At 38.1% G+C, this 27,476-nt stretch overlaps 2 protein-coding genes across 7 annotated transcripts; one reads left to right on the top strand and one right to left on the bottom strand.

The window, feature by feature from the left end:
• Nucleotides 1-723: 723 nt before the first annotated feature.
• Nucleotides 724-18,000, bottom strand: LOC117576031 (uncharacterized). Its single transcript, XM_034260540.2, has 4 exons — nt 17,883-18,000; nt 11,401-11,802; nt 3,074-5,090; nt 724-2,809 (listed from the first exon to the last, which is right to left on the bottom strand). Exons 2-4 carry the CDS (start codon nt 11,443-11,445, stop codon nt 2,025-2,027), a joined length of 2,847 nt encoding a protein of 948 aa, XP_034116431.1. The 5' UTR covers nt 11,446-11,802; nt 17,883-18,000; the 3' UTR covers nt 724-2,024.
• A 1,813-nt stretch (nt 18,001-19,813) lies between these two features.
• LOC117575124 (uncharacterized) lies at nt 19,814-26,466 on the top strand. Of its 6 annotated transcripts, none has more exons than XM_052008059.1 (4): nt 19,821-20,060; nt 20,130-20,163; nt 25,401-25,462; nt 26,351-26,466. In XM_052008059.1, the coding sequence occupies exons 1-4, from the start codon at nt 19,920-19,922 to the stop codon at nt 26,417-26,419; spliced, it is 306 nt and encodes a 101-aa protein (XP_051864019.1). In that variant the 5' UTR covers nt 19,821-19,919; the 3' UTR covers nt 26,420-26,466. The 6 variants fall into 6 exon arrangements, 2 of the variants coding, with proteins under 2 accessions (XP_051864019.1, XP_051864020.1); XM_052008060.1 differs by having other exon boundaries at nt 26,335-26,466; XR_007955473.1 differs by lacking the exons at nt 20,130-20,163; nt 25,401-25,462; nt 26,351-26,466 and adding exons at nt 24,416-24,507; nt 24,577-25,211 and having other exon boundaries at nt 19,814-19,897.
• The last annotated feature ends 1,010 nt before the right edge of the window (nt 26,467-27,476 follow it).

Raw genomic sequence — 27,476 nt, 5'->3', positions numbered from 1 at the left:
AGCTCAACGCTAGTAGGGCTCTTCTATACAGAGAGTGGCGCATGCAATCAGTGGAATTTGCCAAGAGTTCGATTCTCGCAATTCTCGCAAATCCCTCTGTGGGCAATAAAAACCAAATGACGACACGCAGACGCCAAACACGTCCGGCGACCGCAAGCAAGGCCGTTCAGCGACCTTCGTTTTGTCGATTTTACAGGTTCAGGTCCTGCTGCTGCTGCACCATCATCATCATCTTCTTCTTCTTCTTCTTCTTTTGCTGATCTGTGCATTCTCTCTGCTTTTGTATTTTGCAGCAGTTAACGAGCAAGCGACCATCTGACATTGCCATCAGCTCTTAATTGACCAAATGCATCCTATAAAAGCCCTGACTTTGTTCTCAATCCCCCGAAGTCGATCCATTTCGATCCTTTTACCATTTCCGCATTTCGCTGTCGAAACTGATAGCACTTATTGTTGTTGTTGTTACTGTTGTTGCTGTTGTTGATGTTGCTGATCGTCAGCCCTTTGTCACTTGTTCATATCAATTAAAGTTTAATGATATTGTCGGTCGCTCGATCGCCGTAGGCAGCATGTTTTTAATCAATTTTAAATGGTTATTTACATTATTCCTTCGGACCTGTTTCTCTCCCCCATTTTTTTTGCCTGATATTTACAGTATGTTTGTGTTCGCCGCCCGCTGTGAATCCATTTATTATTTACACCATTTACAATTTCATTCAGTGTTCTTTATTAATTTACTTCATTTATATTTACTTTATATTTTTTATGTATGTTTTATTTTAGTTTCTGTTCATATACTCGTTGTTCACATTGCAAAAGTTACTCGTACTTAGGACACTAATTAGGATAGTTTTATGATGCATTTTAAGGTGCGTACGTGCTTTAAGGCCAAATTGGATAATTGGCCAAAAGAGTGTTATGAGTAAATTATGGCAAGTTTGCTAGGTCAAAATTTTGCTCTTCATTCAGTTATAATTTAAATTAAATTAATTACAATACCAACAACTACAATAAATTAATTAAAACATTATCTACACATTAAACAAATTCGATTATACACACACACAGACACACTCAACACACAGATACAATTATAATTACAATTACATTTATAGTTACAGATACTGATGACGCATACAGACACACTCGCTGATTTTGGGCGTAGGATTTTTAAGTAGGACAGAGTATTGTGGATATGTAAATGTTATGTGTGGACAAAGACTAACTAGGCGGTACTTAAATTCCAGTGACACTAGCCGAAAATGACAGTCAAACATTTGCTTTAAGCTTGACAGGCAAAAAAACTTGCGCTAAAAGCATATTATGAAAATTTCATAATTTATATTGAGCCATATGAAAGCACGTTAAAGCTTTCATATTTAGTTGAACTTAAATTGATGTATTGAATTTGAAATCTAATTTATGTCAAACAAATCTGTTGAAGCTTGTGCTTTAATGTGCATGCAGAAGCACATTAGTATAAGCTTTGCGAAAATGGATTGATTGAATATTAAAAGTTATTTAGTTTTGCTCAAATTCATTGAGTGAGTATTAAATGTGATTAAGCTGCCTAAGCTTATGCTTTAATGCACTGCGAAAGCACATGAAAACTTTAATAAATATGATTTATTAGTATTGCAATATTCTGTATATTTATATTTTATTTCATTTGCAAAAGGGCATCCGCGAAGCTTCTTGAAAAACTGCCACATTCCCTTGTAAAAAAACTTGTTATGCTGTTTGCTGATTCGCTGTAGAACAATTCTATTGTTCAACTGTCACTTTCTGGCAGTGTCATTGGGCTTTAATAAATGAAGGCTAGTTTATATTAATTTAAGCTACACTAACTACAATACGACTTGGATCACATGTGTATGAAATGAATGCCACTGCAGCTGTGTGGCAGCTGTGTGGGGCAGGCAGGCAGGCAGGCAGGCTGGCTGGCAGCTGGACAGTCGGCAGGCGGCAGCTGTCGACAGTCACTACGGCAGCAACTGCAACTATGACTGCTGCTGCTGCGACTACTACTTGAGCTTCAAAAATGTCAACAGCCCCTTTTGTATCAAACTACGATCAATGGTCGAGTCGGCGGTGTAACGCACGCCGCTCAGGTTGCCATCGTTGTGGTCGACAACGCCATACTCGCCAACGATGAAGCCATCGTCGGTTTTCTCCTCGACGCGATACTTGCGATAGTTGCGTCCCTCCACCACATAGGCGACTTTATCATCATCTGACTCATTGTTGTTGTTGCTGTTGCCTCTGCCCTCAGCATCCTCTTGCTGCTCCTCCGCCTCTTCGTCTTCGTCTATATTGTCTTCGTCGTTGTTGCCATCGCTGCCATCATAGTCGTTGGCATTTGCGTTGGCGTTGTACACCACTGAACCACGTCCCCGGTCTATGCCACGATTGCGATTGCCGCGTTGCGTTGTTGTTGCTATTGCAGATGCCACCGCTGATGTTGCTGTTGTTGTTGTTGGTATTGTAGTGCTTGTTGCTGGACTGGCTGGTGTGGTGGCTGTGACCAGCGAGAAGCCAGCCGAATTGCCACTGCCACCGCCGCCGCCGCCGTTGCCAGCCTGCAGGCCATGGGCTCGTCCGTTTGTCATAACACTTACGGACTCTTCAATTTCGTAATTTTGCTCTGGGGTCGGTGTGTAAAGCTCGGCGCGTTCGGTTGTAAAATGTGGCAACTGCACATTGGATGACGAGGATGAGGATGACGAGCTGCTCGAGCTGGAACTGTATGAGTAGGCGCTGCTGCCGGACGCTGTGGCTGGCGCAAATTTGGCAACACACTTGACTAGATCTGCCAAGAGAGGGGGAGAAAAGAAGAATAAACAGTTAGTTGCTTCGTTTTGATAAGTTCAAGATTAGTTGCTTCGCTCTCTGGGGAGACGCGTCTATGTTTTATAATTACACTGTGCTTGGAAATTGTTGTTTGTTGTTGATTTTTGTTGTTGTTTTGGTGCAGCAACTAATTGCAGTGCATTCATAATCTAGGCAATCGTGAAGTGACCCAGTGAGCAGAGCAAAAAACTGAGAGCACAAGAAAAAAACAAAAACGACTCACCTCTATTGGGCAATCCTTTGGCATTTTGATTAGAATGTTGCAGCGACAGTGATGAATGCTGACGTTGCTCCCAACATGGACTTGCACTCTTTGATAAAATGGGCTCCAATAGATGGCGATGCTGCTCTGGCAACTGCAATGGCAACGGCAACTGCAACTGCGATTGCGGTGCATTCAATAAATCATAAGGTAATTTATCCAAATTGAAGAGTACACGACGCGGTTGCGAATTGCCCGCATTCGCCGTGGACGGTTGTGGTTGCTGATGTTGCTGCTGATGATGCTGTTGCTGCTGCAGCTGATGATTATGCGCATTGTGATAATGCTGCTGCCAAGTGCTTGGCCTAGCAGTGGGCGCTGTGCTGCTGCCGCTGCTCGTTGTCGTCGTCGTGGTTGTCGACGTCGGAGTGGTTGTTGTCTGCGCCTCGCCGAATGCAATGCGCGACACAATTGCTGGGCGACGCGAGGGCACAAAGGTGCTTGGGGCAGCGCCCGGTGGCACAGTTACAGTTGCTGCCCCCGCCCCCGCTGCTGTGGTTGTTGGTGTTGCTCTCGTTGTTGTGGTTGCTGCTACTGCTGCTGCTGGCGTGCTGGTCGTGCCAGTTGCTGTGGGCCAATAAGTCTTCGCCGGCTCGCCATAAACTTTGGATGGCTGCGAATAAACTTTCGCTGGCTCCGAGTAAAATTTCGATGGCTGTCCATAGACTTTAGCTGGCTCTGAATAAACCTTCTCTGGTTGTCCGTACATCTTGGCAGGCTCTGAGTAAACTTTCGCTGGTTCCGAGTAGAATTTCGAGGGCACACTGTACATTTTCGATGGTACAGAGTAGAATTTCGCTGGCTCCGAAGCCAGTCGTGGCATCGGCTTCAAGCTGTCGCTCACATTGCGTTGAGCCTCGGCCAAGATGCCAGCGGATTTGTGCCAGCCACCCGGCAGCTGCAAATCGTCCACATTCTGCGATATGGAACTGTATGATATTGATCTTGACTGCGGCCCGTGACCCTGCTTTGTGTCGTGATAGATCACCGTCTGGAACGGCAGCAATTTGTCGTCGGTAGCTGTTGCGGTTGCTGCCGTTGCCGCTGCTGTTGCTGTTGCATGTGTGTCGGCATCGTTGGCGCGCTGATTTATGCGACTGACATTTCGGGCGGGCAACGCAACGCTGCGAAATGACGCCACCGAATTGGAGCGACTGGAGGCGGCCGCAGCCAGCAGTGGCGATGCCAAAACATTTTGTATGTTCGAGGCGCTGTTCAGTGAATCGCTCTCCGCGTCCATGGCATCGGCAGCCAAGCGTGGCTCGGTCTCCTCGATGGAGAGTTCGCTCTTGTGCGAACGATTGACAAAGTCCACGCCGATGGCGCTGGGCGCGCTGCTGCGATGGGCAGGGGTGTGGATGTGATTGTGAGTAGGGGAATGAGTACGAGAATGCGAATGAGATGGGGCATGAGCTGAAGAATGAGTTGAGGAGTGAACTGAAGCATGAGTTGGAGAGTGAGCTGCAGAATGAGCTGAAGAATGAGCTGAGGAAGGAACTGAAGTATGCCCAGCAGATTGTCCATAACTTTGCTTCACTGCCGGCGCATGCGTGCGACTTATGCGACTGCCACGTTTGCTGGACGAGCTCACACTCACAGCCACCACCTTGACCTCATCGCTGGCATTTGGTTTTGTGGTCGCAACACCATCAACGCTCGGTGCATCCTCGAGAAAGACAATCTTGCTGCCTGTGGTCACCAGTTTGACGACTTGCTTATTGCCCTCCGCATCCGATTGCTGCTGTCCATTCGCATTGCGATAGCGTGTCTTATGCTCCAGACTTCGAGCGCCATGCAATCGACCAGCGCCCTCGTAATCATCCTCGCCGCTGTGCAGACTTCGCTGCTGTTCGTTGTGATCGAGAAAGAGCTTAAGGAACTCATTGCCCGCAATGAGTTCACTCTGTCGGCCGGCTGACGATGGTGCTGGGCGAGGAGCGGGTGCTGGAGCAGAGCGCGTGTAACCGCAGCACAACATCTGCAAATATGAAAAAAATAAAAAATACAAATGAAAAAGAAATGATGTAGTTCGTGTCAATGGGATTTTTATGCAAATCAAGTGGGGCACACATGATGCATAAATGCACTGTGCCCCAGAGCTTATCTCAGCAATCTATTTATATATTTGCGTAATTAAAATATCATTCGATATGCTGCTGTCTTCACTCGTCGTCGTCGGCACGAGTGCTGCTCTAGAAGTCATGCTCTGATGGCATGACATTTGAATAATGCTACAAGCAAGTGTATTGGGCATTTATTAACACATCAATGGAATGCGCTGCGGCAACGTTTGATCAGCATGTTCGTTGGTCAAACGTCATAATTGCGGGCAAAACTGACAAATGGTTACTTAAAGTGGTGGCAAGTGGCAGCTAATGAAGACAACATATAAATGGCTGACACTTAATCTTTTTTGTTTAGCCGCTGCAGGAAACTCGGCTCAATGCATTGAGGTGCGCATTAGACTATAAGGAAAACATTTGCACTTGACTTTATGATACACAATATTTTGTATTTGTTGTAATAAAAATAAACAAAGAACTTAATTATGAAGTTGGAACTTTGCTAAGTAAACTTTGTAACTTCTTCATTTAATAAATATTAATTTATTGAAGAACTGTTCTGCTTTGAGTATTGAGACTTAAATTTACTTGACACACTTAGCTGCTATAATCTCAGTAGTTTATCACTCTGACTCATTCGCTGAATATCTTTAACTTCTTAGAAATTTCGCCTTTCACTCGAAAGATCTTTGGAAATACCAAAAGAACCTCAGCGAATTCAAGTCTGTTTATTTATTTAAATAAATGTACTTGTGCATATTTAAAGAATTAGTCTAAAAGTATCTCAAAATTGCTTTTAACACATAAAAATTCGCAAATTATTGCACACAATAGTCAGCAGCTAGATATCAGTTAATTTATTGTTTCTAAACTTGTGTTGTTGTTGTTGTTCGCTGACCTTCTATTTATCCTTTCTTTTTTCTCATTATATTGTATTTTTGAACTGTGCTTGAACTAGGCTTTAAGCTGGAGATATTTATAAATCAATTTAAGGCAACACAGAAATTCCGCCCCGTTGTTGGCAAGAGATAAAAACCCAAAAGAAACAAAGAAATCTATAAAGCAAAACAAAAGACTTAGGACACGAACTTGCCCTGCAACGCCTCTCGAGCTAACCAATTGAGCAGCTCAGACAAATGGCAAATAAAATACATTTATTGCGTTTGGCGAAATCAGCATAACTAATTGTAATTGAGATAAATCACACACACACACACACACATACACAGAGATACACATACATACACTCGACACTTCTATGGAGCTATAAAAGTTAATGCGATTGGAAAGGCGCAAATTGAAAACGAAAAACGAAAAACAACAAAAACAAAACAACGACATAGACAATATTTTTGCATGCAAGTCAGTCTGAAAATAATAACTTAACTATAAGTATTTTGTATAAAATATGATATAATAAGAACAGCAACAACTACAACAACATCCGGCAGCTTTTCGAGCATAACTGCAAATTGCTTGACAGCGCAACGATGTGCAACAACAAAAGCAACAACAACAACAACAACTGGGATTAGGTGGGCGCCGATCGCTTGTCGTTTGTCGGCTGTCGACTGTCGCCTCTGGTTTGTTGTTATTGTTTTTGTTCAAAATGAACATTTCTAGATCATATTTAAGCGATTCTATCTAACAATTGCTGGCAGCAGCAGCACCAGCGAGAGCAACCAAAACACCTTCGCACATGTGCTAAAATTACAGGCAAGCACCCAGGCAGGCGAGCAGGCGCAGCACAAGTCTGTAAACTGTACGATGTAAGCTGTAAGCTGTAAGCAGTTGGGCGAGTGGCCAGTTACCACAGTCAACCGGAGTTAGTCACCAGTGAGGCGGCTCGCCTTGCCTTTTATGTCTAAAATTGCAGAAGTTACTCCAGTGAATGAGCATTTAACATTGACACACAAAAAATTGTTTGCCGCTGCCGCTGCTGCTGCTGAAAGTTAATAACAATGCGAGCGCAGATAGTTAAGAACAATAGTCGAAAAGTGTCTCTAGGGCTGAGTTTAGTAATGTCATGTATATTTGATTACCCCCATAACATTGTCGCTCCCTTCTGCTATTAAAAACAAAAGACACCACAAAAACGTTCTAAAAATACGAGCAAGCACAAACACAAACAAAAACTCGTTTCTCTTTTGACATTATACGAGTGTTGGCAATCTCACACACAGCAGCAGCAACAGCAACATTCCTTTCCATTGTGCAGAGTTACTTGAACCGACTGGTCAGTGCCATTACGAAGTTTAATGAATGAAATCAAAAATCGAAATGAGTTTAGTGTCTTTCTGTTTCTGTTACTGTTGGAGACGGAGGCTAACCCCAAAAATAGATAGGCAATCATTTATCCTAATCTTGATTGATTTATCAGCTCAGGCTGACAATTTGGCAAAATGATAATCCTGTTAGACATTCTTTTGCACTTAGCTGGCAAAACGGGTACAAAAATTGGAACTATAGCGTATAGCGTCGTTTCATCATTTATCATTCGATTGTTGCACCTTTCACAACAGCGTTGACAATTTTCACGGCTGTCAACTTAGCGGAAGTGTCAAATATGTGTGTTCAAATACCATATATTTCATTTCATAATCAAAAACGACAACGGCGCTCCGCATATGAATCGAACTCTGAAATTGAAGTCTATTGATCTGAAATTCTAAACGCTGTCGGTGAAACTCAATGAGATATCCGCCTTAGCCAAATCAATAGACCTGTTGTTATACATTTAACAATTAAGCAATAATCACGCCTTAATGAACGGCTCTTACGTGTACTTGTGCGCTTTCAAGTGCCGCTTCAAAAAACGATTCGAGCGACGACGCTTTTTTTTTTTTAATTAGCCACAATGATCCCATCATCCAAACAGACGAACGTGTTCTTTTATGACTTTGAATTTTATTGGCTGGCTGTCTGGCACAAGTTGACAAATTCAATTGCGTTTCGCTTTCAATTCGAATTCGAATTCGATTCTTCTCAATAGCAATTTCAATTCGTTTTATGTTTCATTTTTGAATTGAATTTTTATATGCAAATTTCGGAAGTTGGGCACTAATCAATTAGGCGGTCGCTTCATGATTGATGTGACGGGCAACAGCAGCAGCGGTGGCAGCTCGAAAAATAAAAAACAGAAAACAGGATTTAAGTTGCATAAAAACGAATGACTCAAGACACGAACTAGCCACACACAGCGCCGTTAAACGATTTGCATTGAAACACACACAACACGGAAAAAGTCGCCAGGCTGTAATAATGAAAACTTTTTCGTTTATCAAATTCGTCTGGTCAACATGCAAAATAACAAAGCAAGAGAGAGGGAGAAAGGAGGGGGGAAAGAGAGGCAGATAGTCCATGTTTGGCTGCAAAGAATTGGCCAGTGCCCGCATAGTTTGTTTTATTTGCTGTAACTGTAACGTTTTGTTCGTGGCCCAAAGCGTTTGCTGTAGTGGGCGTTGCAACGTTGAAAGGAGCAGCAACCGCAGCAGCAGCAGTTGCAGTTGCACAGTTGCAACAATGTGAATGTGTCAGCGTCTTGTTGCCAAGCGACCATTGTTTAATTGCAGCCACCACCCGCAGCCTCTTTAAGCTGTCCAGTGTTGCAACGTGCAACGTGCAGCGTGCAGCGTGCAACGCGCCACGCGCTCTACTTGCAACTTCGTCTTGTCATTATCGATTCATTGATCTTCGCTTTAAAGTGCGGCCCACATTAGGGCTGCTCAATGCCACAAAATCAATCTCCATCTCCGTCGCAGTCTCAGTCTCAGTCTCAGTGAGTCGCTGTCTGTCTCCCCTCTCCAAGTCTGTGTTAATAACACACATTTATTAATTACACAGCACAACAAACAACAGACAAACTAACACTCCTCGCCAAACACACACACACATACACAATTCTACAAGCAGTTTTGCTAATCGTCATATGCATATCACACACACATGAAAGAAAAGCTGGCTTTAGAATGTTGTTGCACCACGCGACGTTGCACCGCACCCCACTTTACTGCCTGCCCCCCTTCACCGGTCTCCGCTCTCCGCTCTGCTCAATCAACATCCCCGCCCGCTGCGCATAATTTGCAAATTGCCATCGTCATCGACGACGACGACTGAGACGTCGACTCTCGGCAGTTTTGTGCTTTAGTTTTAAGTTTTTCAGTTCAGTTTCATTTTCATTTTCATTTTGCAGTTTGCTATTTGCAGTCTCGCATAACCGAGCGCAAATCGCGTGCAATTATTTAGCTTAACTTCACTTTAGTAGTCGACTTTACTCTCAATCAGCTGTGGCTTCGACTGCACACTCATTGTGTCCAGCACTCCACTTCACACACATTAACATTAACCAACTGGGCTCAAATTAATAATAGTAAAAACTGCAAGCCAACTCGCATTATGGATGATTTGGGCCAATAAATGTGAGCTCAATCGACACCGTAGACATACAAACAAAAAAAAAAAAAATAGAGAGAGAAAAATAGCTCTAGCAATTAATCCATTTATTACTCAGTTTTCTGCAAGACATTTGCAATTGCAATTGCAAATTTTTTTTTTATGGCCAAATCATTGAACAGTGGCCAGCAACTGCCAGCAAATTACAAACGTGCATTAACTTCAAAAGGGTTGACCAATTCGAATCGATTTCGTTTCGCCGCATTTTGACTACAATGAGCTCCCGCATAAACTGCGGCCAACGCTGCGTATGCGTGATAAATCATCAGCCCAGCATCTGCACTGAAAGTTCAATGTCGAGAATAAAGATGAAACTTTTGTTGTTTCTTATTTGTTTTTGGCCCACATCTCGAAAGTAGTTGAAAACCGTGGAAACCGACAACTTATAGAGGCAACGATGAGAGTCTTGAAAAATGATTTGAAGCAGAAAGCAGCAGCAAACTTTAAGTGTTTATTTGTTTGTTTGTTTTTTCTATACCCTGTTCAACTGGTTGCTTGATCGAGTTAATTGTCTTATGCTGGATTCTCTGATAGTAAAAACATCTCTCTTTGCTGATTCACCGACGCTTCGGTTTGATTAGCATTCAAGGTCTGGGAATTAAATAGCTTAATCTAGTTTTTTAAGGTAAAGGTGAAAAGTTAGACTACATTTAATTGAACTGAAGAGATTGCAATAAAAGTGAAATAAATTATTGCAAATTTATGGTATATCTTGAGTGCTTTGAGTGCAAATTGTTTCTACAGTCACTCGATGGAAAGTTAAACTTCTTTTAATTTAAGTGAAGAGAAATAAAAGTGAAATAAATTATTGAAAATTTATGGAACATCTTGAGTGCTTTGAATGTTTGAGAAGTGTTTCTAGAGCCACTTTATTGAAAGTTGGACTTATTTTAATTTAATTTAATTTAGAATACAGTCTAGAGAGTTTGTAGAGTCACTTTATCGAAAGTTAGACTTCATTAAATTGAAAGTGAATCTTCGATAAATAAAAACTGCCTTGAATCCTGACCATACTTTTCTAGAGTTACTCGAAAATATATTTTTAAATTAACTGCTTGTAAGATCTTTGTTAGTTTCTCATTTTTAATTATGTGTGGACTATAAATAAATAAATAATTAGACATTCAAAAACATAAATTAAAATTTATTATTCCCATTTTAAGTATTATTTGCAAGGTGCGAAATAACTTCAATAAAAGTTATTTGCTTATTCGTAATATTGTTTTGAGTATAATCAAAAACTAGATAAATGGAAATAATAATAACAAATTTTAAAGTCGTAGACTAACCACTAAACTTTGATGACATTTCAAGACCTTCGTTTCATTTAACATAAATGTCATATTAATTAGAAGCTTGACGATGTACTTTAAATTAACAAAATAATAATATAAATTTTGAGTTTTCATTTATTTGTAAATAATATTTCATTTTTAAAAGCTTGAAGAATGACGTACTAAATTATTTATCTCTGCTTTCATTAATTGATACGAAACAATATACAATACTTGAAATGTTCATTTATTTTTAAAATATAACAAATTTCTTAGAAGTTTAAAAATGTACTTTGAAAATTATTTGACATTCCTCCTAAAAATTTCTAGAAACTCAATTGTTCATTAATAAGAATATTAAATGCCAAGAGCCCAAAGGGGAATTCCCACTTACTCGATGACAATAACTCTATAAGCAGACACTTGAAATAAACTTCCTCTTTAGCAACAAAAGAATAATTTACGCCTCAAATCAATTAAGAATGATTATTTCACTTACCAACAGTAGAAAGACCAATTGGAGATACCAGCAAAGGTGTGCCATGAGTGCGTGTTGAGAGTGTTGAGTGTGCTTGCTGGCTTGGATTATGATATCCAATCCAATCGCGACTCCTTGGCGTCTCTTTACGCTGCCTTCAATTAGCAGATTCAATCAAGCGCTTTAAATATCCGGCGTAGTTATTTGTATGCACTTTTTATTCGGAGTTCCTCTTAATTGAAGCTCACTTTCTTTGCCAAGTGATTCATTTGGCCGTTTGTCTTGTCTGCAGTTGAATCATGCTGAAAGTGGGAAGCATTCTCCAGGGTCAACTTTTTAGTTCTTTGTCTTCTGCTCTTCTTTCTGTCTGACTTCTTTCTGTGTGTGTATGTGTGTGTGTGTGTTGCGTGTTTTTGTTAATGACTGAAATTAAAGAACAGAAGCAAGCAATTAAACAGTGCGTTGATAAATTTTGCTGAATTCTTTAAGGCAATAAAGAGCGAGATTAATATATGGCTGTCATTATAAATTCAATCTATAAAGAACACTTTGCTGATAAGTGGAATAAAAAGCGTTGAGTTCTTGGAACAATTGCTGACTTTTGCAAGTTCTAATTTTGCAATCAAAATTCCTCAATGAACAAACAGAAAATACTGGTAATCTTCTTGGCTTGCAGCCATAAATCCAGCACGAGTACGAGAATATTGTCTGGTCTAAGTGGTCTTTATACCCGCTACTCAAAGTGAAGAAGGGTATTATAATTTGAAAAAATCGAATGGCAAGCGTAAGTTTAAAGCCAGAGTCCCGACTTTGGTATATCGATATAGCAAATAAAGTCTTGGGTATACTTAAGTATTTTTTCGGTATATTTTTCTAAAAAGAGAATAGTATTCTAGTTTAAAGTATCGAATGAAATCGTTATTTAAAAGCTATTAACGCGATTCTGGTATATCGATATACCAAATATAGTCTTCGGCGTATTTTAGTATTTTTCGGTATATAAATTTGGTATATATATAGTAATTTTCGGAATATCAATTCGGTATATCACTTTTATTTTTCGGCACGTCAATTTGGTATGTTGTCAGTATTTTTGGTTTTTTAATTTGGTATATCGACAGTATTTTTCGGTACATTTAGTATTTTTCGGTATATAAATTTGGTATAATATTAGTAATTTTCGGAATATCAATTCGGTATACCACTAGTATTTTTCGGCACGTCAATTTGGTATGTTGTTAGTATTTTTGGTATGTTAATTTGGTATATCGACAGTATTATTCGGTGCATTTTAGTATTTTTCGGTATATAAAAATGGTATTTTGATAGCATTCTTCGGTATATCAATTTGGTATATTGCTAGTATTTTTCAGCACGTAAATTTGACATATTGCTAGTATTTTTGGTATGTCAATTCGGTATATCGACAGAATTTTCGGTATATTGTTAGTATTTTTGGAACATAAATTTGGTATATTGTTTTAAAAATACCGTATTGCTTTACCTTTATGTCTAACCGGTATCTTACAGTTGAGCACACTCGACGGTATCTTTCTTACTTGTTTTTTCGCTGTTGTTGTTGGTGGTGGGGGCAAGCACATTAAAATGATTACCGAATGAACATCTAAATTGCAAAAATTGATGCATAATTTTGCAAAAGTTATTGGCTGGCATTATAGCTGGCAAAGCCAAAACAAATTCATTGCGATCGGTAATCAATAAGCGGCAGCAAAACAAAATATTCATATAAGAAGTATACATATGCGAGTGTATATTAAGAGAGAAAAAAAAATATACATTCAAATGTCAAGGTGCATTTCACACTTGCAAAGCCGTTTGGGGCAGGCAGCTGCGGCAGGCAGGCAGGCGAGGCAAATACTAAATACGAAATACTAAATACAAATATAGATAGACCGACAGACTGAGAAATATTTTGCAGCTAATTTTTAAGAGTTGCCAAATGCGATTGAGTCACGGCTAGTAGAATCATTGAACTTGTCTAGCACACAGCTGGCGATGGCGGTGGCAAGCGGGGCAAGTAAGGCAGAAGGCAACATCTTCAGACAAAAACAAGTTGCAGCAGTTTTGAGCCCATGCAGCAAGCCATGTCAGCAGCCAGCAGATGCTAAGCTGTTTAGCTGTGTTTTGCTTGCCGATTTCAACATATTTATAATTAATGACAAATATTTTGATAGCCACAACAATTGGCATGTCATTGAAGTTTGGCATCGGCGCAGGCTTGTGCTTGGGCTTGTGCTTGGGAATGTTTTTTGTACACAAGTATTACGAATTTAAGCCAGACTTCTTTTTCGCCTTCTTTTTCTTTTTTTGGCATACTCATCTCATTCAACTCGTGGCGCGCTCGAGGCGCACATTAGCCTTTAAGTTTGGCTTTATTATTTTATTGGCAAGTGGCGCCCTTTATGCACGCTTCAATCAAAGATTAATTTAATTAAAGCCTCGCAAGTAATTAGCGCTCACGCATCCTCAAATTCAACTTCAACTTAAGTTCAGGCATTTCCGCCAATAGAAAATAGCCAAAAATATCATATATGTGTATGTAATTAAGCCGACAAACTAACTAAGCAAAGTCAAATGCGGCATTAAAATATAAAAACAAACCAATGCGACTAAAGAATAATAAACACAAAGTTAAATATATAAAAGAAGCCTGACTATAAAAACCAGTTCTTAGCATAGAGTTCTTATCAAGCCTTCTGCTATAATTACTCATAGTCAAACGCCAGGCAGCGTTCAAGCGTTCAATGGCTTTTAATTACCCAGGAATCTTGCTATGCTATACATATAAACGAAGCGAAACCAAAACAATATGTTTATGACTGCCAAAAATTCAGCGCTCATTAAAAATGAAAGTCTCTTTTCGCGTTAAACTTGGCTCATTAATTAACCAACTTTTTAGCCAGAGTAAACGACTTCAAATTATGGAAATTCTTTTTCGATTCTTTTGTGTGACGCATGGCTTCCAATGATTTGTTATCTTTTGACAGCTTGACACCTGCTGCCAGGCTAGTTATCATTATTATCTTTATCTTATGTAACGCTGAGCTGAGAACAGACCGAAAAGTAAAAGTGCCCAAGCTCATCTAAAGGTCGTTGTTATCTCTGCGGCTAGAAACCAGCTTTGCGCTCTCTAGTCTCTGCTAGTCTCTCAGCTTAGTCTCTGTAACTTAAAACTGGTCTGTGTGCTGCTGCACCCAGAAACGGAACCAGCCAGACAGTCAGCAAAAAAAACAAGAGGGGAAAAAAACTAGAAAGAGTATTAGCAGCTTCATACTTAGCCCAGTTGAATCAAGGAGATCATACACGGATAAAAAAAGAGTTGTGAAATCAAGAATTTTAATCTTAAAAGATGCGTCGAGTGCATAAATATTTTAAAGTAGAGGAATCGAAACTTGATTTCAAATCTATTGGTAAAAATCTAAGTTCTTAAGAGCACAAATCTTATACTACTACTAAGACAACAAATCATTTTAAATGAATAAAAAGTAGTAATTTATTATATATAGAAACTATTTAAATATATTTCATTTCATTTCATTTCATATTTTGTTTATTTAATTAGAGAATTAAGTTTCAGTTTTAGGAATTTGTTAAATCTGGGGCAGTATTTGAACCCAAGACTTCTTAATCAGACCACAATGAAGAATGCTTCTCGACTGAGTCATGAGCAAAATCTGTACAAAACTTTATAAAAATTTCGATAGATTCCAGAGTTTGAATTTTTAATAATTAGGTCTTATTTTCAGAACAACATTTTTCAAATTAATATTTTGGATTCTTAAAACTAGTAATTTTTTAGAGTATGGATTATAATATAGTTCGTAGTTTTAATAATTTAATCTTCTTTTTAAACACACAAATTTTAGATATGGTTTATTTTCAGTGAATAAGGGAGAAGAATAATATAGTTTACTTTTTAAGAAAAATATTCTTGACGTTGGAAGTGAGAAGTAAAAAGTTCTTAGTTTTAATTATTTCATCTTATTTTTTCTTTTAGAAATTTAAGAAATTGTTTCTTTTTCAGTGTATTGTAGGAGTGTAATAAAGTCTACTTTTAAAATGTATAGATTACTTTTTAGGATGAATATACTTCATATTGGAAACAGGTCTAGAGGAGTATGATAAAGTTTACTTTTAAAACGAATATTCCTGATTTAATAAACTGTTTTTTTTTTCAGTGTAATAGAGGAGTATGATATAGTTTAGTTTGCCATGGGTGTGGGAGTTGCGAGTAGTAACATAGTAAGAATAATTTTTGTCACTTGGCAATGGCAATGTGCAGTTGTGCAGTTGTGTGTAGTGAAGTCTTGCTCTTGACTCGTGCATGGCCATTGGCGTCAAATTTGTGCAGTTAGTATATAAATTAGAATGCTAATCGATGGCTGATGGTTACGCCCAGAAAAAAAATAAAACTACACAAATACAAATCAATAGACAATAATCGCACAATAGAATGCATTGCACACAAATTCCGGTTAATAAACTTGATTGAATTGAAGCACAAGAAAAAGAAATAGAAAAAAAAAACCAGAAGTGCCGCAGCAAATAAATCGTTAGTAAGTACGCTTGTCTATATATCTAGATACAATAAAGTACCTGTTCGCAAGTGAAGTGGAGTGTGGAACAAATGGGTCGCAAAGTGTTGGACTATGTGACAAATTGTCAAACATTCTCAAATACAAAAGATAGATATACAGAGAGAGACGTGGGGCAGCAAATCAAATGCTGCCAATTGCAATTCAATTGATAAAAGCAAGTTGAGGGACGGGCAAGGCTCAAAGACGAGACAAGCCAAGCAAGGGAGAGGCCACACGACGTATGCGTTATATTTTTGTTGTTGTTGCTTGTGCCAAAAATGAAACTGAAACAGAAACCGAAACTGAAGCAAAGTCACACAAACGACCGCGACCATAAAATTGTTTATATTTCCATGGAATTTGTTAAAAGTTTATTGCACTTCTTTTATGATTACGATTGTCAAATATGAGACGCGTCGAGTGCCATTGCAGTGCTCTAAGCATAAACCAAGAGGGGAGAGGGTAAAAACTTAAAAAAAAAACAAAATATATACACACTCTATATAAATCGTATTGCAACCAGTTTGGCCTAAACAATTTGTTAATTTTTGCTTTAGCCGCGTTAATTATTGTGGCTCCAAAGCTCAGCTCACAAGTATTGTTGTTTTATTGTTGTTGCCGACTGCAGTGCAATTAAGCTTTTAATAATAATTTGTATTAAAATAGTTGAACGAGTTTGGCAATGGGCTGACTGACGTTTTGCAATTTGGCATAGAATGTGCAGCAGCAGCAGCAGAAAATTACACAAATTATTTATAACAGCAACAAAAAAATAGTATTAATTGTTTTACTTTGGGATCGATTAAGTAAACAGTTGCCAAGCGAGAAAGTCAAATATCGGCAGACAAATTGATATTCCCCGATTAGAGAAAAAACCGCCTCTTTTCCTTTTGTTGTTGAACAAACGTCAATGGTCAATTACATTTAACCGTTAATTATGACAAAACAAAATGTACTGCAATGTAGCTTGCCAAATTACTAAATTACTAGGCGGATCTAATATAATACGAAAAAAAAAAAAAAGTAAAATGTCGGACGTCTCTCGTCTGTCTATCAAATCAACGCAACAAAATGTTGAATACCTTTAATACTTGGTTCACACAACGGGCGGGCCACGTTCGATAGATATTATATTTGATTGCAGCAATCTCTGGCGAGGGACGCGATAAACATCTGCTCAATCAAAATTGATCTACACGGCTGTCAATCAAAATTGCAGGAGACAAAAGGTGGCAGTTGCCCCCTGCCCCTTCTACTTGCCCCTATCCGACTTCCCTCTGAAAAAGCCTTTTGAAGTTGTTCGTTAATGCATGCCACAAAGGCTAACTGTAAGGCAAATAACAGCTAACACACACACACAGATACACACACAGACACTCACTCACACACTTGCATGGAAACACACACTTTCATCGCTGACCTTGAGGCAATTCACTGGCTATTTGCTTGTTGTTGTTTTTTCTTCGTTGTTTTCTGCACCTTTTTTGGCCGACATATTTTCAGAGCAGTTGCAGTCGCTTTTTTAGCTCAAACTGAGCTCAACTTAATGTTGTTAGTAACTTTGGGCTGTGCAGATTTCTAAACACAATTGAAGACAAATCCACTTTATAGCCGTCAAAATGTAAGAGAGCAAAAACCCAAAACAAAATACGTTAAGCAAGGCAGCAAAAATTAAAACTTCGAGTACAAACGGCAATAATAACAACAACAATAACAAAAACAGTAACAGCAACATCGAGGCAGGCAAAAAAAAAAATGTTAAGCATAAAAACGCGTTTGCGCATAAAAAACGTTTTGGCCAATTTTTAGCGATTTTGCTTGTTGTTGTTGTTGTTTCTGTTGTTATTGTTGTTGTTATTCTTTATGTATTAACCGTTACTTTGTTTTTTAACCCGCTGAGCTTACCAATGCACCCACCACATTTATTGTTGTTGTTGTTATTGTTGTTGTTGTTCTCGCTCTTGTTGTTGCTGTTATTATTTTTGTGGTTGTAGCTGGATTTTTAATCCCGTGTTGTTGTTGCTGCTGCTGCTGTCGAAGTTTGATTTTCGTATTTCGTATTTGATTGTTTTGGCTTTCTATAACACGAGCTGTTACTTCGATCTGTTATTATTATTGTTCAGTGCAATTGTTGCTAAGCCGTTTTTTTTTTACTCAATTTAAAATTGGAGCAATATTGGCGCGCGTCATATATAGGCGATATGTATTTAATGACGAATTATTTATGGCTTTTAGAATATGAGTTCGTTTTAATTTCAAATTTATTTTTACCAGTTTCGGGTTTTTATTCTGTTCTTTGTTTTCTTTCTCTTTCACGTTGTTTAGCTTGTTGATATTTTGTGTTGTTGTTGTTTTTATATTATAATTTTATTCTTTTCGTTTTTATTTTTTTTTTTTTAATTTATTTGTATTTGATTGGGCCGCACTCACACACTCTGAAAACTTTATATTTAACTGACTTTGTCGAAATGAGCTTGCATTTGTATTTAGATCAACTCGTCCAACGCGGCGTATGATGAATTTGTTTTTAGTACTGTCCTTAAATATGTTTTCAGCTGTGTTCTGCTAGCGAATGTTGTTGTTGTTGTTGTGGTTGCTTATTCAAATACTTCTAGTGTGCACTTCCAGTATAACTTCCAGTTCCACTTGCAGTTTCCAGTGGCAGTGGCAGTGCCTGGCAAATTTGACTTTCACGACAGAGCGACAAACACACAAACGCAACGGCAACTGCAACTGCAACACCACCAACAAATAAATCGGCGACTCCGAGAATCGTATTTGAAAATGAGTTTGTTTTTCTTTTTTTTCAGTTGCTCTTGTATATATATAATATAGAGAGAATATATATTGAGTTGTGCAGGTTGTGCCGTGCGTCCGTTTGGCTACAGCGTCCACAATTAACTGAATTCCCACAGCGATCAGAAAACTGATAAGTGCTTGGCTGGCTAGCGCCCAAGAAGGCTGGCTGGCTAAAAAGCTCAGTAAGCCAAGAGACACAGACTCGAAGACTCAGTCAGACTCAGAGCCAGTCGAAGCCACCGCCAAGTGCCAAGGCAACAACAACAACAGTAACAGTAACAGCAGCAACATCGCCGCCGCTCAAGAAAGGCAAAAGCACAAGTCGAGACACACACATGCGCACGTGCAAACACGCACACATTCGCAGTCGGTTACATCGACAGGCGCACAGTGGAGCTTGCAGAGTGAAAACATAAAATATAGCATGTACTCAAATTATGAATTCATTATATAGTACTTAAAAACATATAAATTATTATTTATTTTTATTAAATTCGCATTTATTTTTATGTTCATATTTTAAAAATGCAAAGAGCTAAGAACAAATTCTCTTTAGTTCACTTCCTAAGTGTTGTAATAGGCCGCTTGTCGTATCTGAAATTAGCTAAGCCTAAAAGTATGCAACATTTTTTTTTTCGTTCTTTTTCTATACACATACATATTTCTACCTATTATTTATTATATTATTTATTTATATGTTTATTGTACTAGTTAATTTGTATTATTTAATTTGTTTCGTTGTATAACATAATTTGTAGTCTGAGAAAATGGTACTCAATGTCTTGTCGTGTTTTGTGCTTAGAAGCGGAGCTTTATTTACAAATGATACTGAAAGCTCCAGAAATAGCGCCATCTATTGGTGGACCACGATACATGCAAGCATTAATTGCTAGATCAGCTGATCGTGTGAAGTCCAGACCAAAATAGACAAGCGATTACCTTTTTGAGTAGGATTAATTGTCAAATTTCCGAAAAAAAGGTTTTTGTTGTTGGTTTTGGCTGGAAGAAAAATGGTTGGCAGGTTATGTGCCGAGCCTGAAAAAATGTGTACAAGTGCATGTGACTAAAAAGTATATATCTCAGTGAAGTGGTTGGCGAAGCCTGATGCAGATATCTTACTTGTAAGTATACAATGATACTGCAATGTATAATTGTTATACTGATATATTAATGGTATTTGTTCTCGCAAAAGTGCACCTTTGCCGTCAACCCAACACATGCAATAGATGGTTGTCCACTGCAGGAGTTTGTCCTCCCATACCAAGTGCCGTTTTCCAGATTAGGGTAAATATTTGTTGAACGTATGTTTAGTTTTTCGTTGTTCTAAGTTTAGTTTTGTCTATTTATTTTTAGATTCGGCACTTAGTCATATTTTATATAAAACCTGGTATTAAACTGACTCTAATGACCCAGTCATATTTTATATAAACCCAGCCATATTTTATATAATAGCCCAGCGGTAGAATTTTAAATTAATTTAAACTGCAACTTCAACAGACACAACTGCTTGATTAACGGCCAACCACCCAAAGCTCCACGTCGCAGCTGTGCTGGCCAGATCAGCTGTCTGGACAACACAAACAGTTGAGCGGTTGTTAGCTTCAGACGCTCATTGAGCATCAGGAGAATTGCAGGCTGTGATTCTACTGCCGAAAGCACCTGCGTCTGCCAGCCGTGCGTTCTTCGTTTACTGGTTGTTCCGCACTTGTGGTGGCTTCGAGGCCGAGTATATGCGACACCCAGGAGAAAGGCGAACAGCTGGATAGCAGCTTATGTTTTTTTTGTTTGTTGATTCTTGTTAGGTTACGTTGTTCTGTCCCAATTATGCATCTATAAGTGATAGTCCGTCAATGTTGTAAGTGTACTATGATGTGGCGAGAAAGTTGAACCAACAACTTTTCTTGGGCCCTCATAATACAAGTACCGCTGTACTATTGTATAAAAATAGAAGTGACAATCATTTAAGAATGCATGTAAGGCAACACATATAGGCAAATTATCTTTGTAAAATTGAATTTAGTTATAAAAATTAATGTTTTTGTATTGCCTGAAAAGCATGTAAAACCATACTTGCATACATTTGTATGTATGCATGTTTGATTTGATCGACGCTACCGGTCATAGCAGTCAGCTTTCATGCAGGCGCAAAAGCTCGCAATTATTATTATTCCCCACAGATACACCACAGACAGGCACCAACACAAGGAAAGATCTTTCTGCGTGGGAGTCTCTAATGTATGTAAGTCTGTTTCACTCTAACTAATTAATAATACATGAGCTATAGCTAAAGCTTCCCTTTTGCTGGTGGTCCATCTGACCATAGCGCTGCTACAGCTGTCTGCAGTCCCAGCGGTCAGTGACCTTGCGAGACTGGCAATAGCAAAACATTTCACTGAGTGACAGCCATCAGCTGATCCTCATTTTTACTTGCATCTAGTGTTTGCCTATAGTTGGTGTAATGGTCTAACATTGCATTTCTAAATGAACCCAAAACTAGTTCATTTTAGCTAATTTTTTTCCTTCTCTTAATTTATACAACATTAAAATGCAAAAATAATTATTTATATTATAATTATGCTAGATCATATTTTATATTTATAGGTTAATTATTTTTAGTTTTTCTTTATTTATTTTTTTTTCTTTTTGCTTTATTTATAATTTCCCGCCTCATACACACTTACCATGTTAGTCCGTTAATCTATTTATTTATTTATTTTTCTTGTCATTTTTTTTTTCTTGTCATTTCATAATGTTGTTAATATTCAAAGTATTTTTGTTATCTGTTAATAAATTAAGTATGTTCGCTTAAGTGCCTATTTTTATTTGGAACCATGCATCACCAAGCAGGAGTAGGTTAGCCGAACCACGTCTTTTAGGGATCCTGCCAACTTTTTAGTTTTTGGCATTTGAATGCAGGATCACGGTAGGGTGGGCGTCTGCACACAATAACAGCTGTGTTGCGTTAGAGAGTGGCTCCGTCTTCTTTGTTAACCTACCTTCCTCTCCTTCCCTTTCTCTTCTCTTTCACTATTGTTTCATGTAACCTTCCCATTGCACTCCTTCTCTGTTTTCCCTTATGTACGCGAATTTTAAATGTATTATTGTTATAAGTGGTGCGTCCTATTAGTTGGCCCTTTCCTTGAACCCCATGCTATCTGAGCAAAGCCCGGAGAAGCCAGCGCGTACGCCACACTAGTAAACCTTCCACCAGCACCAGACGAATACTACACTAGTGATTCGTTACAGATATAATTATAATTTAATAATATATTTTGGCGCCCAATCGTGTGGCCTGTTTTTGTATAGAATCTAAACATGGCCTTTAAAAATATTATATATGCTCTAGAATCAATAACATCTAGTGATTCAAGTCTTTTTGTTGTCCTTCTCCATAATTGTGTACTAGGTTAGTCTCTTTGTGTCTGTGTTATTAGTGAGAAAGTAATACCTCATCAAATCAGGACAAAAGAACTTAACCAAGACGGTAGTGGTTGACGTTTTCGAAAATAATAGCTTCAAAATGGCTTTATACTCAAACGGTCAAACTGTCTACTGTCATTTATATGCTATCGTATTTCTTAAGGTGTAGAGCTTGCTTTGAAAAAGTTCGTGGACCAGATCTGCCTCTTGCGGTAAGCAAAACACCTAATGAAAACGATGGAAATAAAGTAGTACCACAAAATTAATTCAGCAATTGACAGTTAAACTCATTGACTGGGGTTGCATAGTCCCGTGGTGGCGCAAGTCAGCTTAGTGTGTTTAGTACTGTTTATTGTCCGTCTTTAGCGATCATAAAAGTTTACAGTGTAATATTACTAATTAGGCGATCTATTATCGACTGAGTATGGTTTGCATGCGCTATTATGCTATACATAGTTTTGAAATAATTGCTCTTAAAGTTGGTATTATTAACAGGCAGAAGCTTTATGAATGTTTATATTGTTCCCAATTTCTTTTCTTTTAGTGGCTGTTAGGGCATTCACATTTCAGTTAGTGTTTGAAACGGATCGTGGCTCAGAGCTGCTTTCTCGTCATACTAATTGAAGGTATGCTTATCTAGCAACTAGTCCTATCCTTTTCCATTCATTCCTATTCTTTTCTTCTTTTTCGATATCTGCTTTTTGATTCTGTGTTGATCACTACACACGAGCATGGTCGTTATCTTCTGCGTGGATACGAGTGTAAGTGGTAGTGATGCAACCAAAATCTATCTGTAGGTGGACATTGGTTCTAAATATTCGCTTGGAACAAGTAAGTGGTTTCGAACTACTTAACTTGCCGCTATATTTGGAACTATGTTTTTTCGAATTCCCTATTTTCATTGGTTTCGATATATACTTCTTTTTTGTGTTAATCACTATACACGAGCATGGTCGTTATCTTATGCGTGGATACGAGTGTAAGTGATAGTGATGCAGCCAAAATCGATCTGTATCTGGAACAATGTTTCGAATTTCCTCTTTTCTTTTTCAATATCTTTTTTTTTCTGGGTTAATCACTACACATGAGCATGGTCGTTATCTTCTGCGTGGATACGAGTGTAAGTGGTAGTGATGCAACCAAAACCTATCTGTGTTCTTAAATTTCCTATTTCCTTTTTCATCCATATCTGTTTTCGACTATTAGTTAGCAACTCTTCTTTCGATAAGTGTTGCATGGTTCCAAATTTATTCATGGTATATTGGTTTATATTTTTGAGTTTGATTTCGATTATTGTTTGTTTATTTAATATTGTTTTGTGTTTCATACGTTTTTTTTTGTTTAGTTTGCAATTTATAAATACTTAATTTCGCCAAGATGTTTGATGCACCCGGCTCAGACTGACAGCGTTGCCTCAATTACCTTTGACAATTCGCAGCAACTCGAGTTGACATCGGAGCAACAAACAGAACTGGCAAATTTCATACGAAGGACCTTAGGCAATAATCGTTTATCTTGCATCATTGCAGTTAAGCTACCTCCAAGCGGGTATCCCACTTTGTCGTTACAACGACTAAGTGTGATTTTGCCAGGGGGATGTGTAATAGGCCGCTTGTCGTATCTGAAATTAGCTAAGCCTAAAAGTATGCAACATTTTTTTTTTCGTTCTTTTTCTATACACATACATATTTCTACCTATTATTTATTATATTATTTATTTATATGTTTATTGTACTAGTTAATTTGTATTATTTAATTTGTTTCGTTGTATAACATAATTTGTAGTCTGAGAAAATGGTACTCAATGTCTTGTCGTGTTTTGTGCTTAGAAGCGGAGCTTTATTTACAAATGATACTGAAAGCTCCAGAAATAGCGCCATCTATTGGTGGACCACGATACATGCAAGCATTAATTGCTAGATCAGCTGATCGTGTGAAGTCCAGACCAAAATAGACAAGCGATTACCTTTTTGAGTAGGATTAATTGTCAAATTTCCGAAAAAAAGGTTTTTGTTGTTGGTTTTGGCTGGAAGAAAAATGGTTGGCAGGTTATGTGCCGAGCCTGAAAAAATGTGTACAAGTGCATGTGACTAAAAAGTATATATCTCAGTGAAGTGGTTGGCGAAGCCTGATGCAGATATCTTACTTGTAAGTATACAATGATACTGCAATGTATAATTGTTATACTGATATATTAATGGTATTTGTTCTCGCAAAAGTGCACCTTTGCCGTCAACCCAACACATGCAATAGATGGTTGTCCACTGCAGGAGTTTGTCCTCCCATACCAAGTGCCGTTTTCCAGATTAGGGTAAATATTTGTTGAACGTATGTTTAGTTTTTCGTTGTTCTAAGTTTAGTTTTGTCTATTTATTTTTAGATTCGGCACTTAGTCATATTTTATATAAAACCTGGTATTAAACTGACTCTAATGACCCAGTCATATTTTATATAAACCCAGCCATATTTTATATAATAGCCCAGCGGTAGAATTTTAAATTAATTTAAACTGCAACTTCAACAGACACAACTGCTTGATTAACGGCCAACCACCCAAAGCTCCACGTCGCAGCTGTGCTGGCCAGATCAGCTGTCTGGACAACACAAACAGTTGAGCGGTTGTTAGCTTCAGACGCTCATTGAGCATCAGGAGAATTGCAGGCTGTGATTCTACTGCCGAAAGCACCTGCGTCTGCCAGCCGTGCGTTCTTCGTTTACTGGTTGTTCCGCACTTGTGGTGGCTTCGAGGCCGAGTATATGCGACACCCAGGAGAAAGGCGAACAGCTGGATAGCAGCTTATGTTTTTTTTGTTTGTTGATTCTTGTTAGGTTACGTTGTTCTGTCCCAATTATGCATCTATAAGTGATAGTCCGTCAATGTTGTAAGTGTACTATGATGTGGCGAGAAAGTTGAACCAACAACTTTTCTTGGGCCCTCATAATACAAGTACCGCTGTACTATTGTATAAAAATAGAAGTGACAATCATTTAAGAATGCATGTAAGGCAACACATATAGGCAAATTATCTTTGTAAAATTGAATTTAGTTATAAAAATTAATGTTTTTGTATTGCCTGAAAAGCATGTAAAACCATACTTGCATACATTTGTATGTATGCATGTTTGATTTGATCGACGCTACCGGTCATAGCAGTCAGCTTTCATGCAGGCGCAAAAGCTCGCAATTATTATTATTCCCCACAGATACACCACAGACAGGCACCAACACAAGGAAAGATCTTTCTGCGTGGGAGTCTCTAATGTATGTAAGTCTGTTTCACTCTAACTAATTAATAATACATGAGCTATAGCTAAAGCTTCCCTTTTGCTGGTGGTCCATCTGACCATAGCGCTGCTACAGCTGTCTGCAGTCCCAGCGGTCAGTGACCTTGCGAGACTGGCAATAGCAAAACATTTCACTGAGTGACAGCCATCAGCTGATCCTCATTTTTACTTGCATCTAGTGTTTGCCTATAGTTGGTGTAATGGTCTAACATTGCATTTCTAAATGAACCCAAAACTAGTTCATTTTAGCTAATTTTTTTCCTTCTCTTAATTTATACAACATTAAAATGCAAAAATAATTATTTATATTATAATTATGCTAGATCATATTTTATATTTATAGGTTAATTATTTTTAGTTTTTCTTTATTTATTTTTTTTTCTTTTTGCTTTATTTATAATTTCCCGCCTCATACACACTTACCATGTTAGTCCGTTAATCTATTTATTTATTTATTTTTCTTGTCATTTTTTTTTTCTTGTCATTTCATAATGTTGTTAATATTCAAAGTATTTTTGTTATCTGTTAATAAATTAAGTATGTTCGCTTAAGTGCCTATTTTTATTTGGAACCATGCATCACCAAGCAGGAGTAGGTTAGCCGAACCACGTCTTTTAGGGATCCTGCCAACTTTTTAGTTTTTGGCATTTGAATGCAGGATCACGGTAGGGTGGGCGTCTGCACACAATAACAGCTGTGTTGCGTTAGAGAGTGGCTCCGTCTTCTTTGTTAACCTACCTTCCTCTCCTTCCCTTTCTCTTCTCTTTCACTATTGTTTCATGTAACCTTCCCATTGCACTCCTTCTCTGTTTTCCCTTATGTACGCGAATTTTAAATGTATTATTGTTATAAGTGGTGCGTCCTATTAGTTGGCCCTTTCCTTGAACCCCATGCTATCTGAGCAAAGCCCGGAGAAGCCAGCGCGTACGCCACACTAGTAAACCTTCCACCAGCACCAGACGAATACTACACTAGTGATTCGTTACAGTGTTTATTCTCATTTAATTCACATTTATTTTTATATTTATTATCTCACGCAGATCGAGAACTATTAACTCTTTATGTTATCCATAAAAATTCGCCTCATTAAGAAACAATGGACCAAGGTGCGACGTGCTTAGCTGATTTGCTTCTTGATCTGATGACGTAGAACGCAAGCTTTTATGGTCTAACATTGCGGACAAGACACCAACTCATAAAAGCTCATAAAAGAACGTAAACGTTCGGTGTCACTGTCCAAGAGTCGGCTTCGTGTGAACTTCGTGTGCGCGACGACCATCGGTCATCAGAGCCGAAGCTTTCAAAGTTGTTGATAGCAGTGCAATTGGTGCTGCCACTTTAGCCGATTTACAGCCAAGGCTGTTTTTTAGACAGCAATTTTTCAAATTATAGTTAAAGGACTATTTTGTTAACAATTAACTGTAATTTAATAAAGTTTATTTATATTGTAAAGTTTAAAATAATTGCCGGCAGTTAGCATCATAGCTGTTCAAACTTGTGTCTGTTAACGCAGTTTTGCGTTAACATGAAACTGTTAATGGGAGTTAGCAGTGCGTGAAGTTGGCTGCGAACGCAATTTTTCGTCGATAACTTTTGCTGTGGGCGCGTATTTTGAATCGTGAATGTGAAGCAATGACAAGGTTAAAATGAAATATGCACATGTTTTTGATATATCAATTCTATTATTATTATGCGATTAAGTCATTCGTTCATATTTATTATCAAGCATTATTGATTTACAGTATTTACAAGCAATATTAAATGCAATATTATCAAAATCAATTGCAACATTTCGCTAGTAATTGGGCTGAGGGACTTTATGTTTACGCTTATTGCCTAGTTATAGCCGTTATTATATTGTTCGTTTCAATGATTTAACGTTTCAAAAATGCACAATATTTTGTATTGGAATTAAAATGCTTATCACAAAATGAAAAGGAATAGCTGTACATTAGATTGTAATTGTTGCTTCAGAACATCCAATTATCAAATTTC

This window comes from Drosophila albomicans, chromosome 2R, assembly GCF_009650485.2.
Source record: "Drosophila albomicans strain 15112-1751.03 chromosome 2R, ASM965048v2, whole genome shotgun sequence".
NCBI classification, from domain to species: domain Eukaryota; kingdom Metazoa; phylum Arthropoda; class Insecta; order Diptera; family Drosophilidae; genus Drosophila; species Drosophila albomicans.
The sequence above is the reverse complement of the archived record's forward strand: the minus strand, read 5'-3'. Positions and strand labels throughout refer to the sequence as shown.

Bases quoted from the DNA above. Each gene is read 5' to 3' on its own strand.
- LOC117576031 (XM_034260540.2), bottom strand. From the start codon at position 11,445: ATGGCACACCTTTGCTGGTATCTCCAATTGGTCTTTCTACTGTTG. The intron at 5,091-11,400 runs GTAAGTGAAATA...TCATATTTGCAG, and splicing joins AATTGGTCTTTCTACTGTTG to ATGTTGTGCTGCGGTTACAC. The intron at 2,810-3,073 runs GTGAGTCGTTTT...CTCTCTTGGCAG, and splicing joins CAAAGGATTGCCCAATAGAG to ATCTAGTCAAGTGTGTTGCC.
- LOC117575124 (XM_052008059.1), top strand. From the start codon at position 19,920: ATGTATAATTGTTATACTGATATATTAATGGTATTTGTTCTCGCAAAA. The intron at 20,164-25,400 runs GTATTAAACTGA...TATTCCCCACAG, and splicing joins CATATTTTATATAAAACCTG to ATACACCACAGACAGGCACC. The intron at 25,463-26,350 runs GTAAGTCTGTTT...GCGTCCTATTAG, and splicing joins CGTGGGAGTCTCTAATGTAT to TTGGCCCTTTCCTTGAACCC.